General features: G+C 36.0%; 2 protein-coding genes across 2 annotated transcripts; both read left to right on the top strand.

Moving 5' to 3' along the window:
• Positions 1-5,191: 5,191 nt before the first annotated feature.
• On the top strand, positions 5,192-9,669 carry vax1 (ventral anterior homeobox 1). The gene is given in 2 exon segments (XM_042742163.1): positions 5,192-7,159; positions 9,149-9,669. Coding segments are annotated over 2 exon segments (462 nt in total). The 5' UTR covers positions 5,192-6,939; the 3' UTR covers positions 9,391-9,669.
• A 784-nt stretch (positions 9,670-10,453) lies between these two features.
• LOC122140250 (ventral anterior homeobox 1-like) lies at positions 10,454-14,840 on the top strand. The gene is made up of 2 exons (XM_042743108.1): positions 10,454-10,462; positions 11,942-14,840. Exons 1-2 carry the CDS (start codon positions 10,454-10,456, stop codon positions 12,452-12,454), a joined length of 522 nt encoding a protein of 173 aa, XP_042599042.1. The 3' UTR covers positions 12,455-14,840.
• The last annotated feature ends 5,633 nt before the right edge of the window (positions 14,841-20,473 follow it).

Genomic DNA, 20,473 nt, shown 5'->3' with positions numbered 1-20,473 from the left:
GAACCAATTACCTACAAATTAATTTAGCATAGCATAATGAATCATAATATTTATTAACAAAACATTGTTTTGTTGTTACCTTTCACATTTATGCTGTGTTTTGTGTTTTAACTGTTTTACTGTTTAAATTGAGCTTTATAGCCTATACAGTTTGATAGGCTCAATTATTGTGACAACTTATTACCCCATCAAACCGTTTGTTGTCAAAACCCCTTTGTAGCAAAACCTGTAACAAATAATTACTGGAATAAATAAAAGTTACAACTAGCCTCGTGCGATGCCGTTATGCCACCAGAAGATGGCATCAGCCGCTAAACTGTAGGGGACTGAGGAAGCGCCTACGCTCAAACACTTTGGATACGCGTTGGCAACTGTACTCAAGGTCTGTTTCCATTCTCCACATTTTTGTAAATAAGTTTTAACCTACGTTTTCTTTTCCCTGGCTACTTTTGATTATAGATACTTCTCCAGGGGCTCAATTAACCAACTGCTGAAAAATATCAATTACTGGCCGTATGTGTTCCCAGATTTTGCTCACGTTCTTCGCTAAAAGAAATCTTAAGAAACACATTTCAGTGTATGTACAGTTAAGGTGTCCTAACCAGACTTTGTATTAACTGCATATTTTTGAATCACTCCAGCACAGTCCCATTCATTCACATACAGATCCCCTCTCCCCAAAATGCCGCCCACGCCTACAAATCGTCTGCGCGATTTATTCCACAGCGTGTCGCATTAATTTACCCTCAAACTCCTAGTGGTGCTGTAACAGATTGAGGTCTTTAGGATGCTCCTATAAGTAGAGCTTTCTTAGTGAAATCCTGAAACCAAGCTAGAGTGTGACATTAGAGGGGGAAGGGAGAACTTTATCCTAAAGAGACTAAATGCTGCATGGCATTTTATAACTGCAGATTGTTCCATTGGGAAAATATGTCTGCGTTTGTCAGAAAATGACTTTTAAATCTATTATTTTTAGGTAAAATAACATGTATTTATCAGTACAGATATTTTCGTTGATATTCTTTGTGTAAAGAGAAAAACAACTTAAATGTTATTAAAAATGTTTACAGTTTCTTTGTTTAGAAGATTAAATGTTTTTCTTTCAAATATTTTTTTTTCATTCAGTAACAAAGCTTTTGTGTGCCTTTTGAATTCTTTAAAAACTTTAAATGACTGTACTTATTAATTTTACAAGACCATGTTTGCTTTTGTTAAAGCTTTTGTTGCACATAAAAGAAAACTAAAAACTCAAATTCTTCATCTCTTTGCACCCCAGCTCATTTAATTGGAATTGGAGCGATTGTCTGAGATTTCGTCTCAAAGATGAGCGCCATGGCTACAAACACCCCTCCTGCTCCACCTGTAATGGCTCTGAAACCCCACATTAGACCCTCACAAAATGTGCTCTGATGTGAAACCTCAGCCTGTGGGCTTAAACACACACACACACACACACTCTTGATCCACCTGTAATGGCTCTGACAGGTCAGACTGACACACTTAGATGAAGCTGTGTGTTTTTTCTCTCTCTCTCTGCTGGTATTATATGGTCTATTATGATTTGAAGATGGTTCCTAGCACTGTTTTGAACAGGAGAGGGCTGAGAGATGGTATTGATTTGTTAAATCTGAATGAGAGGCTTTAGGAAACAGGATGGAAGAGAAAGAGAGGGAACATTGAAGACATGCCCTCCAGAACAATTATCTGAAAATCACTTCCGTTTGAAAACAGCCAGGTCTGTGTCTAATCCTTGAGAATATACAAACCTCAATGCAATTTTGAGACATTGTAAAACAATGAATATATAACCTGCCTGAAAGTACAAGACTTCAATTTTTTTTACTTGATTGTCTACAAATACATACTTTATAATTGGATAAAAGCATCTGCAAAATTACTAAATTAAAATGTTAATACACATACGCAATCAGCTATAGCATATTTAATTTTATATATATGTATATATCTGTGAAAATCTGTATTTTCACAGATTTTTACCAGTATTTTGAATTACAGAATGGATTGTGTTGTGTTTTAGGGTTAAAAGAAATGTCTGTTAACTTAACAGATAATGTCCTGGCTGAAAATGATCAGTAACTTTTCCATTTTTCTAATGTTTTTTGTTTAAGTCTACATGTAAATAGATAGATAGTTATATAGATTACATAGATAGATTTAAATTTATAAAGACCCCTTAAAATACACTTAATCATTAAATACAAACACCTCTATTGCTTTCATTAATTTTTGTTTGTACCGTTTACATCTCTTAAATTTCCATAACATTCTGTTTTCTGCAAAAAAAAAAAAAAAAAAAAAAAAAAAAAAATTCATAAATCAATGGAATAATCACCATGTGATTCAAACCTGTAAGCATTATTACGTTGTGGATTCTTGTCAAAGTGCAGGCCATGTTTGTATTTACATGTCACATGAAGGTTCAAACTCCTGAACTTTCTTACTTTGTCTAGGTAGAAGCAGCTGTCTGTTTCACCCCCCCCCCACCCCCCCCCCCCCCCACCTTTGTGCCAGAGTATGAAACTTTCAGAATATAATTTCAGAACAGCCCCTCTCTGTAGCATGGCATGTTTTGAAACCGTTTCTAGGTTTTGGCTCTACTTGTACATTTGACACGTTGTACATGGCAGAAAGAGGTACGAGGAACATTAGCAGAATAAAGGTGCTAGCGATATAGAAGAGAGCCTGCTTAGCTCTACTAATGAGCTATTAAGAGCAAGATAGGACTCAAGTCTCTCCCCCTTGGCCTCTTTTGCAGCCAAAACACACTTTGTCTGGTAATGGGTGTATTAGCGGAGTAAGAATGCACTGGTGTTAGTTGGGGGTGGCAAAATAGATCTTTTTTTACACTGTTACAGTAGCATAATTTATTGTTGAAACACGGAAATACATTTACTGTATTAGGAATGAGTAGCACCTAGACTTTAGTGCCTTTATTTTTATATTATTTTATGTATTATCACAGTTTTGTTATTTCGTTTTACAAACTTATGAACAATTTGTAATTAGGGAAGCATATCCATGCCAAAATGGTTTAACTGTCTATTTTAGATATATATCTTTTTTATTTATCAATATTGATATTTAGTTGTGCATTCTAATTTTCTCATTTTTAAGTTTGCTTAAAGTGAATATTTAATAACACTGTTAAATGCCACTTTTTATACTGCATATTTCTCTTTATAATGTATATAATTCTCTTGCAGCATTTAAAATTACTGGGGGTTTTTTTGTCTTCATTGTTGTTTTATTTTATAATATTATCAACAAAAATGTTTTTATTTTTTATTTTATTTTACAATATTATTTAATAAAATAGTATAGAATTTCAATATCAGCCATTTATTGGTTACCGGCTATAACATTAAAACTAGACTAAAATAAATTAAAACCAAAATAAAAAATTAAACCCAACCTTAAAAATTGTATCACTTATAGGCCAGAATTTTAATATTTGTACATAATGGTACATATGTATGTATTTATTTTTTACTTGATTGTTTATTTTTTTGTCTCAATTTTGATATTAAATAGTTCTGAAATTTAATGAATATTGAATTGTTGGAGTCTGTATAGTTTCACACATTCATAACATCCACATAGACATTTTATTAAGCAGGTATTCCAAATGAAAGTAGTGATCGATAGTCCTGGCCTTTTTTATCATTCTTATGCACTGTTTTTCCAAAATCCACAGGAGGCTTGTAAAACCTTGGGGTTCTGCGTAACCCACATGCTGCATCGCCCAGACTCAAAGGAGCTGCACAAAATGTGCCCTTCCCATCTTCAGGTATTGTCATGTCTTGTTTTTAATTTATCTATTGATATGTCTCACCATCTGTCTTTTTGTCTCTATGTGTGTTTCCACCCATCTCGCCTTTGTCCCTCTTCTCTTTTGACGCTGAAGTGTTTTGTTGTCTCTAAATAAATGAGGTGGGTGAGTTTTGCCATTCTGACACTGTGGGCTTTACTTACCATCTGATGGAAGGCTTTACCAGCAGTGACACAATAGAGACAGAGAGGAAGAGGAAACAGCACTCATATTGTTTTGGGATCTTCACAGCTACTTCATTAGGGATATCTGAATAACCTTCACACAGACATGTTAAATAAAAAAATAGCAGAAGGCCCAAAACTGCCATATCGAAAATATTAACATTTCAGAATGTTATGACTGCTATTGTTAACGACAGAAATGACTAAACTGAAGGTCAGGACATTAATTTTCAACACAAATCACTAAATTGTTGCATCTTATGAGGCTTTAGACGCTGTCAGTGCAGTTTGATTTCAGATAATATGTCCCCCATACCACTCACATGATTATAATGAAAATACAGTGGAATTTATATTTACGCTCAAATATTTGTAATATGTGACAGTATCAAAAGGTTGAGGCGTAATTTGCGTGACTGCAGGATCAAACATTTTCTGACATGTCAGGTTCAGTGGACTATTTGCAGTACATGAATTGTTAGTTAACCTGGTTTACCCACCAGCTTTAAACAAGAACAGTCTAAGCTGGCTGGTTTGGTGCCACTCTAGTTATTGGACCAGCATAGGCATGTTATTCATATTGATCAGCCATGTTGGAAGCTGGTTGACCAAGTGGTTCCTACTGGTAAAGCTAGTTGAGATAAGCTAGTTTACCGTATCTACCCCTAAAGTATACTGGTACTTTAATGGTTGATATTTGTAACCCAAGGGTTGATATTAATAACTTAAGGGTATATTTTAATACCTCATGGATTGATATTAGTAACTTTTAGAAACTAGAAGGGTTTAAATTATTATCTTAATGATTGACTTGAAGGTATGTATTATTATCTTAAGGGTTGAATTTGATAAATTAAAGGGACATATCTAGTACCTATTACCTTAAAGTTTTGGTTTCCAGAGTTAAGGAGTTCATATTTGTATCTGAAGGGTCAGTATTCATAATTTAAGAGTAAATAAATGTATTACTACCTTAAGAGTTGATATTAGTATGTTAAGGTTACATATTAGTTGCTTAAATGTTGACATTTATAACTTCAGCATTCATATTAGCATCTTTAGGGTTGATATTCGTTACTTAAGGGTATATATTAGTAACTTGATAGTGACTTAAGAGAGAATATAAGTGTCTTAAAACAAAGTAGGAACCCTCATCCCAAACCTAACATATGTTGTTCTTTTCAACAGGTATCACACAGGACCGACAGTCTTCAAAAGCAAAAACTATTTGAAGACGCCTCTGCACCAAGACATTTTAGTGTCCCACAGCCTCACATGCAGGACATCTTCATCTTTTGTTGGCCTGGAACATCTCAGACCACAGCTGGTGCGCGTCCCACCGAACTCTTTTTCCCAAGCTCGGCGCAGAATCACCCTGTTGCCCCTGCGGCCCCCTTTCGTAGCCTCCTCTTACCTTTTCTTTAAACAATCCCTCCCTCTCATCTTTTCTTTAAACAACCTTTCCCTTTCTCCAACATGCTGCCCCACACACTCGCTAAATGAAGTTAGTCCAGCACCCCCCTCCCCATCCTCTTCTGCTCCCTACCAGACACACTCACAGAATTGTTTGTTAATAGTCCAATTAGATAATTGCCATCTTTCACTCCTTTTGCTCTCCGTTTCTCATAAAGGACTGAATGGCTTCGGTTGGGGGGGGAGTTCAGCATGAAGAGGGCCTCTGGCCCTGCAAGGTGACAAGAAAGGTCCGAGCCTGTTCCCTGCTCGCAACCATTGGCTTGAATTGAATCATTGTAGCCTAATCAATGGTCTTATTGGATTACAGACCACTGCTGTTCCCCCAGATATTGTTGCGTTGACAATGAAAATAGGCGAGACTGAGTGGGTGGGTGTGTAGTGGTGTGGAAGGAATGGAAGAGGGGTGGAGGAGGGGGGTCGCTTTGGGTGTTAGCGTTGGGATCTCGGGCAGGTTGTTTTTTTTTAGTGGTGCTTTAACAGGTTTCTTGTAGGGTAAGGGGGCTGAGTGATGGTAGCATTGGGTTGGGGTTTGCATTAGAGGTGCTGGGTAACTCAGAGTGGTTGTGCGCACTGTCCCCCGTTTGACAGAGTTCCCTTGTGTTCATCTCTTTCTTTTGTCAATCCGTGTTCATTACCACTACAGATTCCGAGCGAAGTGGATTCCATTTTTTTCGTATTCCAGGTCTCTCCGCCTCCCTCATTCTTTTTCTCTGTCTCTCTCTCTCTCTTTTTGCTCTCCACCGATCTTTCCCTCTCTCTCTTTTCGCTCTTTGCTTGTGTTAGCGCCGAGGGTGCAGCGTGTGGTATCGGGCCGTTATCCGGGAGGAGATTCGCCAGCCTGTTCGTAAAGTTAGCCCGACCAAACATCTACAGCCTGAGAGCAGTGGAACGGCCAGGCATTGAGGAATCAAGTGGAACTTTTCTGGCGGTCCATGATTGCGCGTGGTGGCGATTTGAGGCAAATCATCTCCCTTGAACCTTTGCGAACGAGGGCGGAGAGGGGGGTCGGAGTGAGTGGACCCCTCAATCAGGACAATGTGTATTTCCCAAACAGTTTAGAGTATTCATGAGGTTACGCAAATGTGGAGGCAGCAAAATTACCGTAATCAATTGAAGCGGCGAGCATGCGTCCGTCCACAGCTCTGATTACCCGGAGATCAGCCTGATGTGAATGCTACAAGGCGAGGAGCTGTTAAATTGCTGTTGAATTTGGGTGAGAAGTCTATGATCATTGGGCAAGTGAGTCTGCACAGAGATAATAGGGCAGATCAGTGGACCGGGCAAGTGCTGGTGGCACATTAGCTATCTGACTTCAACTCCAAGCTGCTGTTTTACAGAAAGACCAAACCTATATTACCCAGAATAAGCAGTGTGTGTCCAGACCCGAATAGTTATTTCTTCCCAACAAGGAGAAAAAGAAGGCAAAATCTTCATAGAGGATAAGAGACTATGGAAGTCCACTACAGCCAAGACTCGGAGCCCGGAATGTTGCTGAAGAATGGACTAAAAGAGGGGAAAGAGGGAAAGGATTCCCAGGGGAACATTTCAAAATCGTTCCTGAAGGACCAGCAGGAGTCCTTCTCTCCATCCGGACCGGTGGAAAACTGCGAAAAGAGGAGGAGGAGGTGATGAGGTGATGATTATTGCTGGAGGAGGATTGTTGTTGGTGGTTTTTTTAAAAAATTATTGTGGTGGTTTCTTTATGTTTTTTTTGTTCTCAAAAAAAAAAAAATATGTATATTTTGTTAAACAGGAAATCGACTTAACGGGAACTTTTAAATCTTGCTTTTTGTGATGGTTCTTCTGAGTCGCTGGTTTGATTTTGTTTTTGTTTTTGTTTTGTTTTTTCCCTCCATGAGTGAGTGTATAGATTTGAGCGTGCACAAGTATTCAGGATGCAAATTGAGCTATGCTGTACTGAGAACTGGACAAAATTAGTTCTGTTTTGAAGAAAAAAAATTATGATTGTTATCTTATCAGCTCTTTTGGTGTGTCTCGTAGCTTTCTGATCCAGTTTCTCCACTGCAAATATTTGCAAATGCTATTTAAAAGAATATCAAACATGTATTACTATTATGGACATAAACACGAAAATAAATAGAATAATTATTAGTACTATACTATATGTTTGTGAAGGTTTGATTTCTTTACAGTACAGTTTCTCTGATTGTGAGATTTAAGAAATTATTTTGTTCTTTTTATACATAATGGAAAAAGTGTAACTTTTTTGCATAGCTGATTATGTTGGTTATCATTTTAAGATAGTCTTATCATCTCTGCCATTATATATATATAAGTTTCAGTGCTTTTTCTCCATTGTCAAAAAAATAAGCATTCTGTTTCTTTTTAAGTATTCTGTTACATTCAGTATTTTTTTATTTACTAAAATATTTGAATGGATATTCTTTTTTGTTTTCCTTAAACAGTATCATTGAGATTGTGGAGCATGCATAGAAATGTACCTGTAAATGAATCATTCACATTGTTTTTTTTTTGTTTTTTGTTTTTTTGTTTGTTTGTTTTTGTTTTTAAGATAATATAATGTTTTTGCAACAATTTGTCTAAAAGATGCTTGTCTATATTTGTGTTAAATTACTAAGATAGTTGTGGAGCCCCTGCTGCTTGTGTCAGCTGATTGTAAAATTCTGGCGAGCAATCAGCTCCATTAATTTATTTAGGTTGTGAAGCTAAATCTAGGTCAGTCTCGGAGGCCCGCTGAAATATGAGGAAATTAACCTGATGAAATTATTGTGTAATTTCTTCAGTCACAATTCAGCAGCCAATACAATTATTCAGTATCTGGATTTGAATAATTATAGAGACCAGAGTGTGTGAGTGTGTGTGTGTGTGTTTTAAATTATCTTGAAGTTGATACAAAGCTTAACTAATTTTTTTAAATAATTTATTTATTGCTTATTTTTTTGCTAAGAATGCTGGAGCATGGTTCTGCACATCACAAAGACATAAATAACAACAAACATAACTTTAATAACTCGCCAGCTGACATGTTTGGTGTAATTTTTAGATATTTTATTATTACTTTCATTTTTAAATCCCGCATTTATCTCCCAGTTTTTGTGCATTTACTTGATTATTCAGTATTTTTAGTAATCATTTAAATCCGTTCAGCAATAGAAGAACCATTAGAAATATGTATGACATATGCAAAAGACAGAAAAATACAAAATTATTTTGCAATATGATTTGACCGACTATTTTGTGTATTTGTGTTTTATGCACGTTTTTAACTACTATTTTGAAATACATTGAGCTCTTATTTATTTATTTTTTTAGTCAACACTATTTTCCTACATGGTGAATTGTTAGTATTTAAAATAACACATTTTTGCTTTAATTACTACAATAATAAGAGGCTAGTCTGCATTTGTTTGGCATTGATGTGCCATGATATATTTACAAAACTGTGACATTTTTAACAGCTTGTTGTGTAAAAATAATTTTCTTGATTAAAAACGTCTAATATTTTGTTAGTTATTTAGCCACAAAAATTGTGCAATGTTTAATAAGTTTTGAATGACTACCTATATTACATTTTTTATAATATAATGATTTCTTCTAATTATATGTACGGGTATTTCAATGATAATCTTATAGCAGGTATGACAATTTGCTGAAAATATTTTCTTATCACATTTAGATGCCAAAGGTTCAATTCGAGAGATTATTCTCCCTAAGGGTTTGGATCTAGACCGACCAAAGCGTACTAGGACCTCGTTCACAGCAGAACAGCTGTACAGACTGGAGATGGAGTTTCAGCGGTGCCAGTATGTTGTGGGACGAGAGCGAACCGAACTTGCTCGACAACTTAACCTGTCTGAAACTCAGGTACACAATCAAATGCAAATATCCTTACACACAAATACAATTGCATATAAATAAAACAAACATTATATATACTACTGAAATAAACCAGTGCAATAAAAACACAAAAATAATCACACAAATGGACTCTCCCAAACTTATTTATCCTTGTGACGCATGTCTGACGCATTATGATAAATATCATTGAATGTAATTAAAATGTATTATTGATGCTCTGTACAATTGAAAAGACACCAAGCTACCTGGTAACAAGTTGTTCTGACTATACGATTTTGATCTTTATTTAATTTGCATTTTGATCATCCTGTGGCATCCCTTCAGACCACTTAAAACATCTTCCTGACATTTTCTCAGATAATTCCTTTTTTTTCTGCCCTTACCATCAGTGCAGTAGTTTGATGGTTTGTTAGTGGCATAAATGCCTGCTTTACAAAAATAAGCCCAGCGATGCATTTGCGGCACATGCTTTGCGCAGGGGTCAGCAAGAGGTCACGAGCTTGGGATTACATGACTGAACTGTACATGCACTCTCTCTCTCTCTCTCTCGGCCTCGAATTATCCCTCTCTCTCTCTCTCTCTACGTGTCTCCCTGGATAATCTGCCATGCGGGGAATCTGACTGCAATAGTAAGGCTAATTTTGGAACCCACATTTCTATTTGTTTATTCATTAGTAATCATGTTCATAATACCACATGCTTACATGACCAAGTACTACATTTATTAAGAAAAAAAAGACATGATGGCTCACAAAAAATATAAGACATAATATATGCATCTACCTTTTCTCATTTTACCACTCAATTTTTCAGTCATATATTGATCGGAGCTCCCCTAATTAAACACCCTGAACACCTGCAAACCGTTTCTAATTCTATTGGCCATTTGAACTGTGTCACATTCTATCACATCATCACCCCACTAACGACTTTAAAATTCTTCTGCTCTCCTGTGGGGTGAAATGAAGACATTTAAAGCTCTGAGGCAGATTGGTGCTGCGAACACAGGGAGCACAATAGAGTTAGCTTCACTAATGCCCTCTCTAATGCCCCGTGCTGCAGTGCAGTTCAAATCCATGCCTTGATTACATTAAAGCTTCCCGTGTCTGTTCTTGGGCGCTTGATGAGGAGGGTGAAGTGCTCTTTAATGACGACTTCATGAAATTTACATTGTATTCCAAAACACAAAATGTTCTGTGGAAAGATCAAACAAGGGACGTCATCCATTTGTAAAAGTGTACCAGCAATGCATTTGCATCGAGAATGACAGGGAAAATATTATGTTTTTATAAAGGTGGAATTGCTGGTAATTCGATGTTTTTTTTTTTTTTTTTTTTTTTTTTTTTTGTGAGCTTCCGGGTCATGGTATCGACAAAACATTGTGAGATTAAACAACTGCAAACAACAAATGTGCATTTTAGTGATTTAGAGACAATAGCAGGTTTATTATGAGGAATATGAACTTAATATTTAGCATTCCATTACAATACTGATGAAACTGTTTAGGCATGCACTTCTGTAACTAGCAGCTTTGTTAAAAAACAGCAGCATATTCTATTACAAAACGTTTAAATAGTATTATGATATTTATTGTGACGTATTTAAGCGGTTTATTTTAGTGGGGTTTTTTATAGATGTGACAGTTAAACTGCATGACACAATTCTGAGATGTTAGTCATACTTCATTGTTCTCATTCCTCTGAAGCTATTATCGATTATTTGAAGTACAGCGAGTATAAAGCAGGCCTAATTTTCTCTATAGAAAATAAATATATATTATGATTTTGTTCTGCCATTGGAACTTGATCTAAACATGTATTATCAGGAAATTGCCATTCCTCTTTTTTTGTAATCCTAAATTAAATAGATACAGTACAATTATGTGGTTCAAAACCGTATTGATCCATCCGTCCTTGCAAAAGGAGCTTGTGTTGTCGTGTTTTTCAAAAGAATAAACCCTTAACAATAAAGGTGCTTAAAAGGTTCTTCACAGCGATGCCATAGAAGAACCATTTTTGGTTCCACAAAGAACCATTCAGTCAAAGGTTCTTTAAAGAACCATCTCTTTCTTACCTTTTTATAATCTGAACAACCTTCTTTCGCCAGAAAGAAGATGTTAAAGGTTCTTTATGGAACCACTTAGACAAAAAAGGTTTTTTTTTTTTTTTCATGAAGCACCTTTGTTTTTATGAATGTAATTTATTTTTTTTGTGCATTAAATAGGTTTATATTTACAGTTACCTTTTTATTTCAAAATAAGTGTCCCTTACACTTTTCAAAATTAATTTTATTTTTAACTAACCCACTTTTTAAAAAAATACATATTAAATTGGTGCATTAAGAATTAAACATTTCCACTGCTTATCTAAAAAGCTTTACGTTATACCTAATCTAATTACATTTTAACTATTATAGTTTCTATAAATAGACTTCTATAATTAATGTTATCTAAAAACAAAATCTAAGAATTGTTTTACTTTGTAAACTTTGTCTTATTTAATTTTCATTTATTTATTTATATTTTAATATAAATAACTTATGGATATTTATATTTAAATATTGTTTTTCTCTGTAGGTTATGTTTTTTTTAATTTTTATTTGTTTTTTTAAGAAGAAGGATCAGGGGAAGGATTCCGAGCTGCGGTCCGTGGTCTCTGAGACAGCCGCCACCTGCAGTGTCCTGCGTCTCCTGGAGCAGGGCCGGCTCCTCACTCCCCCAGGCCTGCCAGGGTTGCTGCCCCACTGTGGGAGTTCATCGCTAGGCTCAGCCCTGCGTGGGCCGTCCCTGGGCATCACCGCTAATGGAGGCTCTTCCAGCAGCAGTAGCAGCAGCGCGGCCAGCTCAGGCACAGCCGGGGGGAGCCCGCCGCTGCCAACGGTGACCAGTTCGGGGACAGTCACAGGGCTGCAGGGATCTCCGCCTGCCCACGGGCTGTTTAGCTTCCCTATGCCCTCTCTGCTTGGGTCGGTCGCCTCACGCATCTCCTCCACCCCGCTCGGCATGGCCGGATCCCTCGCGGGGAACTTGCAAGAACTTTCTGCCCGCTACCTGAGCTCGTCCGCCTTTGAGCCCTACTCGCGGACCAATGGCAAAGAAGCGTTAGACAAGAAAGCTTTGGAATGATCGCTAGGGGTTTCTTTTTGTCGGTTTATTATCATTGTTGTTGTTTTGAAATTAGTTTGAGCTCTGGTTATCTCTCTTTTTTTAATCGCTTTTGCCCCTTTTGTCTCCTCAGTGCTGTTGTGTTTCCAATCTTGCATTTTTCATGTTGTCAACCTGCACACTTGATGCCTCTCAGAATTGTAAAAAGGTGGACTCATACTTTTCAAAAATGAGGATTTTCAGAGCATTTTGCACTAAATCAAATTTTCTCCAATTTGACACAAATGAGAGCTTGAGGAAGGAATGTAGCAAGAGATTATGGAGGGGAAGAGAGATGAAAATGGTTGCTGAGGCAATATTTTCGGGGCACTTTTTTTTCCCTTATACCTTTTTTGGAGCTGGACAGCTATATTCAGATTAAAAACTAATCTGAAAGCTGCTGGGTGAAAACAAAACAGTACAGAACATAGACCCCCGATAAAAACTGAACTCACAGCAACATCCTTCATGTTTTCAGTTCGAAAGAGCTATCTAAAAGTGATTTTTGCATAGTGGCATTTGCCAAGTCTCAAATAATGAAATATATATTATACTGGGGTTCATTTCCAAAAGTTAGCATATAATACAGTCATACTCTGGCTTTATTTACACAATTTGCTTACAGAGATCATGAATTTGCCATATGAAGCTATAAGATCAGATGTCTATACCATTTTGTATTCGTTTGGTTAAACATGTTCTGACTAAATGGAAGGAAAATGCTGTCACACCGTTAAATAGTCCAATGGTCCTGTGTTCATTGTTCTCTAAATGGTTTCTGTGAGGGTGCTCCCCAAAACAAGTTTTGAAGGCAGTCTCAGTTTGTGAGTTTGTATGTCTTAAATATGCAGTTTTTCTCCTCTGTGTGTGCGTGTGTGTGTGTGTGTGTGCTGGTACTGAAGCTGTAGTCCTGGTTTCCATGTTTAGGTGCATGTTTAACTGAAAACCTTTCGAGAAAACTTTGGAGACGTCATTGCCTGGGATTAAGCTCCGGAGCATCGAAGTGACCCTCACATTATCGGACTAAATGTATTTGCTGTGAGCGGCAACCCCTCTACCAACGCAGCAAATTTTCCAGAAGAATCTGAAGCCCTTTCTATTATCAGAGCTGAGACGAGGCAGATCTCTGAGGGACAAACAGGGTATGATTACTGTAGTATAAAAGCATGAAGATTGAATAACTAAAATTGTTATTTTATTGTAAATTATTCACGTCTGTAATAAATAGATCATTAGTATATCTGCAAATAATGAAAGAATGAATGTATGGGGGGGGTCGGGGGGCTGGGTTTTCTGATTGAACAGCCAATCAAAGTTCTGGTGGTGTTGTTGTTAAATATCTTGAAGTTTGTGAACCGTGGTATGAGTGTGGATATATATTATATATAACTAAAAAAATCAAAACAAAACAAATCTCTTCAGTCTTTCATTCCATGTGTAAATCCTAAATGCCGTGATGGTTTCTTCACGTGTCATTCTCAGCATCAGTGTAAATCGTGCAAGGTCACTTAACACTGCCAGTTCTGTCACAGCGCTGACTGACCTTGTCTGCTGTGGTGATGTTTGAGAGATACGCAGCCTTGCATGAATGAATGTCTCTGAACATCCTGGAATGACAAATACTCCTACTCTTCATGTATTCAACTTATATGGAGTATCAGAGTTTCATTTAGACAGAAATGTCTCCTATAGAGTTACTTCTTGTCTTGGTTTGTTGATCAGTTCAAAGGTTTGGTTAAACTGTTTGATTTATGTAGTATGTATTATTACCTTTTAATTTGGAAATAAGTTTTCTGTGGCTTTACAATGCAGTTTTAAATTAATATATGGCTGATCAGTGAGATACAGTGAATGATATAAGATGAGGTAAATGAAACATTTTATTGAGGTGTGTTATGAAAGATAGACATCTGTTTTGTTTTGTTTTGTTTTGTTTTGTTTTGTTTTGTTTTGTTTTGTTTTGTTTTGTTTTGTTTGTCCAGAAAAGGAGAAAAAAAATCTGTGATTACAATTTTTTTACACTGCACAGTTGCATGTTTAAAAGAGTCAAAGACTATTCAAAAGAAATTGGGAGAGGCCAGGGAGAGTGAAAAGTGTTTTTTTTTTTTTTCATTAAATGTTTTTGTAAATTTATGTTAGAATGTTAGAGCAAAGTCTGAAGGTTGTAGAATGGCAATGACAAGCCAAATGAAAGCAGAACTTTTCAGTGCAGTTTTGCAACACTGAGTTCCTGAGCACCACATCAAATTCTGCAGTTCACTTTTTTTCTTTATTTTTGTTGTTAAATTTATAATTTCATTTAGTTATTTTAAGTATTAAAACTTAAAATATATATATATTTTTTTCAATATGTGGTTCAAAAGTCTTGGGTTCACGTTGAAAATCCTAAATTTAAAATATTAATTTGGTTATTATTAATTCAATAGACTTTAAATACAGTTTTTCCAATTTTGATAAATCCTGTAATTAATTTATTGTTTGTTTTTCTCAATTACTTTGATATGCTTGATTAAAAAAAAAAAAAAAAAAAAAAAAAAAAAACTTATTGGTCTCAGACTTGTATTGAGTAGAAACATGGGGTTCAAACCCTTGTCGCAACCATTTTGAAATTTGGCCTACATTTTGTGTTTGATTTTATGCCGGTTTTAACTTTTAGTTTGAACCATCACATGTATGTGTGCGTGTTTATATGTATGCACTGATTGGAGGCTTCTAACTAAAGGCCTTTGTCACTTTGGTACTCAGAGTGTTTGAGCAGTCTATGCCCTTCTGAGTCTTGGGAATCTTCCTAAAAAAACAACGGTCTTGGCCTCCTCTCTCCCTCCCCCCTCGCTCCATCTCTCCTCCCTCACAGCCCAATTAGGCTGAAGGTCGAGCTGCATTGTGGTTGGGGGTGAGGGAACGGGTGGAGACGATGGGGGAGAGTGTGAAAGAGGGAAGGCAGGAGGGATTGAGTGAGACCACCAACACGTTCCCCGCATCACATGACTAGCCCTTAAATCCCAGCCTACAGCAGGAGGAAACGCAGCATCCTGTGGGTGTTTTGTGCTCTTTGTGCGTCCCTCACTTCCTCTTTTATTTGTGCTTACATACAGTGATCAGAGCGTAAACGCACGCTGTGAAAGAAGCTTGTATGAGCGTAGAGTGGACTCGTGACCCCGATGTTCCCGGGGAGCGCTAAATCCCATCTCGGCTCTCCCCGTTTTTCCCTGAAGTGTCATACATGCTGACAGGCTTTTCTAACTAACTGATCCAATAAACCAATCAGAGGTTTTCGAAAAGCGGAGCAGCTACACATCAGTAGCTTTGGCACTTGGACTTGCCAGTGCCCTTAAATTTCAAGACACCCTATGCCAGCTGAAAATTAGATTAGAAAATACAAAAGGCAACAATAGCAACCCAAGCACCCAGAGAATCAGTTTATATTTGGACTGAAAAGCCTTAATGTAAACACCTCAGTTGATCCCATTTAAATTTAATTGAAAGAGGTGGTGATTGACAACAATTAATGTGATCAAGAAATCCAATAAATGGTTATCTAATCAAATAATTCAGGTATAAAAAGGTATAAACCTGCCACTGAGGCTGTACTTATTTAAAAAGTACTTATTTATCCACTTTAGGTAATATAATGTAATATGTACCTTTAATGTTCTAATTTGTACCATTTAGGAGTAAATAAGGTACAAAATTGTGCTTTTTAGCTTTTGTACCTTACCGTACCATCCCAGTGACAGCTTTGTACCTTTTTTCTGAGAGTGTGAGCTGATTAGCTGTATACAGTATAGAGATAGGTATGACTGTTTATGAAAGAAACCTGCTGACCAGGTGGCGTAACACTAAGCCTATTACATATCTGACACAGCAGACATCTCGAAACAATAATTAGCGATGCCAGAGATGGCCCCTGCTGTGGTAGATTAAATACAGATGTTGTTATCAAATCACACAGGTTTCTAACAGCAATTATGCAGGTGGTATAAACACCATTAATCGTCCACATTAGAAGCAACAAGCATCTCATTGATGCGCTGGAGAGCCGTATGGGTTTGGTGGTCCCGTGTGAGAGGCACTACACCAAAATAGCCCATTTCATAATGTTTTCACATCGTTGTGTAATATTTTGCACAATTAAAAATCATTAGATTTTTAACAATAGCACAATTCTCTAGTAGCAGAGGATTCATTTCCCACAGCGTCAGAGTTTCAGCCCTTCGTTTTGATTCAATTTGCGTTTGCATGGAGCAAGGTCGCTTCAAGCGAACAATAATAAATACATCAACACTCCAACCTCCCTCCGCCTGGACCAAAGCACACCACACAGCCCTGTTTTTTTTTTTTTTTTTTTTTTTTGGAAGGATTGTGAAACAGATGATGTATTTTAAGCGAGAGCATGACTCCAGTGGGTGGGTACTCTTCAGGGGCATTAATTTGCTATTTTTTGCATTCTTTCTGAAACATTTGGATTGACTCTCAAGAGACTTCACAAACGGCAGCATCACCACCGCAACACCCACCCACTCCAAACTCTAGTGCTTTTCCCTGCCAACATGTTTCACATTGGAGTGTGTGTATGTGTGTAAACTCATATACATACACTACAGGTGTGTGTGTGTTTGTGTGTGTGTGTGTGAGAGAGAGAGTTAGGTCAGAGGTTCAGATCTTCAAATCTCAAACATTAGATTTGAGTTTTGGACCTATTGTACCTGCTGCATGTAGAGAGAGACGAAGTGGGAGAATGAAAATCATAGATAAGTGTGTGAAGAGTGTGTTCAAACATCTAGTGTAGCTGTCAGTTAGGAAGAGTTATAATGATAATTGAGTGGAAAGTTACACAGATGCAGAAGCAAACAGATTCTACAAAAATAAAACTTTCCTTGAATTGAATCTCATGAAAAAAAGGCACAATTTATTCTGACAAAAGTTTTTATTGTTTTAATACAAATTTCTGAACTTATTTTGAATGAAAGACAACAAACAAACACACACACACATACACACACACACACACACACACACACACACACACACACACACACACAAAACATTCAAAAAAATAATAATTTCCAATTTGCTGACATCAAGTCCTCTGATTTTTAAAGTCTTCTAATTTTAACCCATTCTCTCCCACCACTTTTCACAATCCAATCAGTTCAGATGAACACAAAATATTAAAAATGTAACAGCGAACAGGCCTACATTTCTTTCTTCTATATATCCATTTTTGCTCAGAAATGCATCACATTTCATTAGTAAAATGGTTTGTGAATATATTTTTGTAAAAGTTAATCATTAATCAACCCAAAATGAAAATCATTTACTCACCCTCATGTCGCTCTAAAACAGTATGACTTTAAGAACATAAAATAAAACATTTTGAAGAATGTCACAGATTTATGTGTGTGTGTGTTTTCCTCATACAATGGAAATCAGTGGTGGTCACTAAAATGGTTTGAATACCAACATTCTTTTGAAAATCTACTTTTTGTGTTCCACAGAAGAAAGAAAGTCAGATTTGGAATGACATAAGGATGAGTAAATAATGACAGAAATTTAAACTTGTGAATTGGTGAACTATCGCTTTAATAAGACTGCATATGCAGCATCCTCAATGTTTTTAATAAAGGTTTGAGATTTTAGGATGAGAAAAACTAACTACATTACAAAATTATCTAGTGGCCATAACTCTCTCATAACCTGCACCTGCAAAGCTATTTTTAGTTCTTGGCTGATAAGGAGAAAAAAAGTGAGCTCTTAAAGCCCGTATATAGAGCTGGACAGGTTTTAGCTTTCCTGTCATATACTGCTAGAAAAAAAGTCACCTCATTGAGGTCTTTTGTTGCTTTTAGGTGGTATTCTATCTGAAGCACTTTCAAGTAGTTTAAAACTGTGAAGCCTTAATGGAGAGACAGAGATTGATAGAAAGCGTTGGCAGCTGGATGTCTCTATGTCCCTGAAACTGACACTTAGAGAGAAACCCCATTCTTTGTGAGTTATCCTTCTGAAGATATACATGTTCTTAAAGGTAAATCTACCATTTGGAGAAACTTATAACCTTGATCAACTCCTCCAGGTAAGCTTTTATATAATTAGATGACTGATTTCAGGTGCAAGTGAGTTTTCAGTTGTACAGAAAGAATTGTAACTGCAGATCAGATGATCCAATGTGCTTACAGTGAAAGGCTGGCCAAAGAAGGATAAAGCTTTAAGGACGTTGCATATAAGGTTTCTCAAAATATACTTGTTTGCTTTGTATTTGTGTACATCAGGCCAGATTGATGGTAGAGCATATAGTTTATATTTCCAAGTGTCTATTTTTTGTTTTAAAATGTTAATGTTGCACATGCGAACATGCATTTAAAATTCAAATTGTCTGTAAAATAAATTCCTAAAACAATAAAAGCTTGTTGTTACAGAGACCTTTTAGTTTAGTAATTGGATTTCATATTATCATGACTTGATGACCATTGTTTTACTAGCTAGAAATAGTTTTAAGTGCTTCCAAAAAACTGAAAAAGCTTGTGATGAATGTGTGACAAAAGTCCTGTTTTCCAGGCCACGCACCTGTGAGTCACACTATGACAGGCAGATATTTTATGAATAATCTGTGTATTTCTGTAGTAATAGCGCCTTCTTCACAAAAAAATATAATGGCCGTTCACTTTTTTTTAAATTAATTTTCACGATATCAGCCAACTGTGAGATGAGTAACATTAAAAATGTTAATTTAAAGCAAAAAAAAAAAAAAAAAAAAAAAACATACAGTCATTTAAATAAAAACATTATATTGTAAATGTATTACTCCAAAGTTTGAGAAAATAAATACCAACATGATTCTCAATAACAATGCTTCATAGGAGTGGGCGGTTCCAGATAGACTAAAACCATTTGTTTTTCCATAGTAACAGTGAATTCTCTTATGGATGGAGCTCTCTTAGGATTATGGGTATTGTAATTCATAATTCATTTTTAAAATAATTTATTATAAAAATAATAATTTGTACTTATGAAATGCTGTTGTTGCAATTTATTGTAGCAGATTTATTGGGTGGAATAAAAAATGGGTATTGTTATTTTTAGTTTTTATAATACCACATATATTGTGTTTTTTTTTTTGTGTTTGTGTTTGTTTTTTTCAATTTAAAGATGTAGTTTTCATTAAAGCATGCATAGGCAAGGAATCAAGAGATATCTGTCAAAAAATTATACACGCTTTAGTCTGTTATATAAAAAGACAACATATGTAAATGGATGGTAATGCATGAAGCTCTGAATATAAGAACATTTCAAATCAGTTTAATATAAAAGTAAAAACCTTTTCAAAATTATATGTCTTCTTTTCAGTGCTGAAGCTTTAATTAACACTGTGCTGCTATTTCATAAGCCAGGCCCTCACCTCAGTAAAATAAGGTGAATCATTCATTCTCTAATTCATTTACAGTTACTATAAAAATATTCACCTCTTATAAATGTTATTGTTTTACAACACTGAAGAGGATTTAATTTGACTTTCTTGACACTGATCAACAGAATAGTATTCATTCATGTCAAATTGATTTCTTTTTCTTTTCTTTTTTTTACAAATTTAATCTTAAACCATGACTGTACCAGTGATGACTGAGGAGTGAATACCTATGACATTAATTATTTTTATTGTATATTTGTAATTATTTTAGATAATTATGAAGAGATATTTGCAGCATTAAAACATCTTTTCTTCCGGCTATGTCAACAAGTCCACTGTGATAAAATGTTTATATTCTTATAGCCAATACCTTTAAGGTGGAACAGGGAAAAACCTAGAATTCTTAAATTCTTACAACTAGCTACCTACGTTTGGTGTTAAGTGGTTTTATGTTAGATAATGTTGTATCAGAAGTATTATCTAGTAGTTCTCAGTGAGTACTTCTCACAAGTCATGGAACACAAAAGTGTTAATTCGTGAAAACTGTATAAATTCGTGAGCGCTTGCTGACTCATGCACGCGCTTGTAAGCGCTTA

The sequence above is a fragment of the Cyprinus carpio genome, chromosome B17 (assembly GCF_018340385.1).
Source record: "Cyprinus carpio isolate SPL01 chromosome B17, ASM1834038v1, whole genome shotgun sequence".
Taxonomy (NCBI): Eukaryota; Metazoa; Chordata; class Actinopteri; order Cypriniformes; family Cyprinidae; genus Cyprinus; species Cyprinus carpio.
The sequence above is the reverse complement of the archived record's forward strand: the minus strand, read 5'-3'. Positions and strand labels throughout refer to the sequence as shown.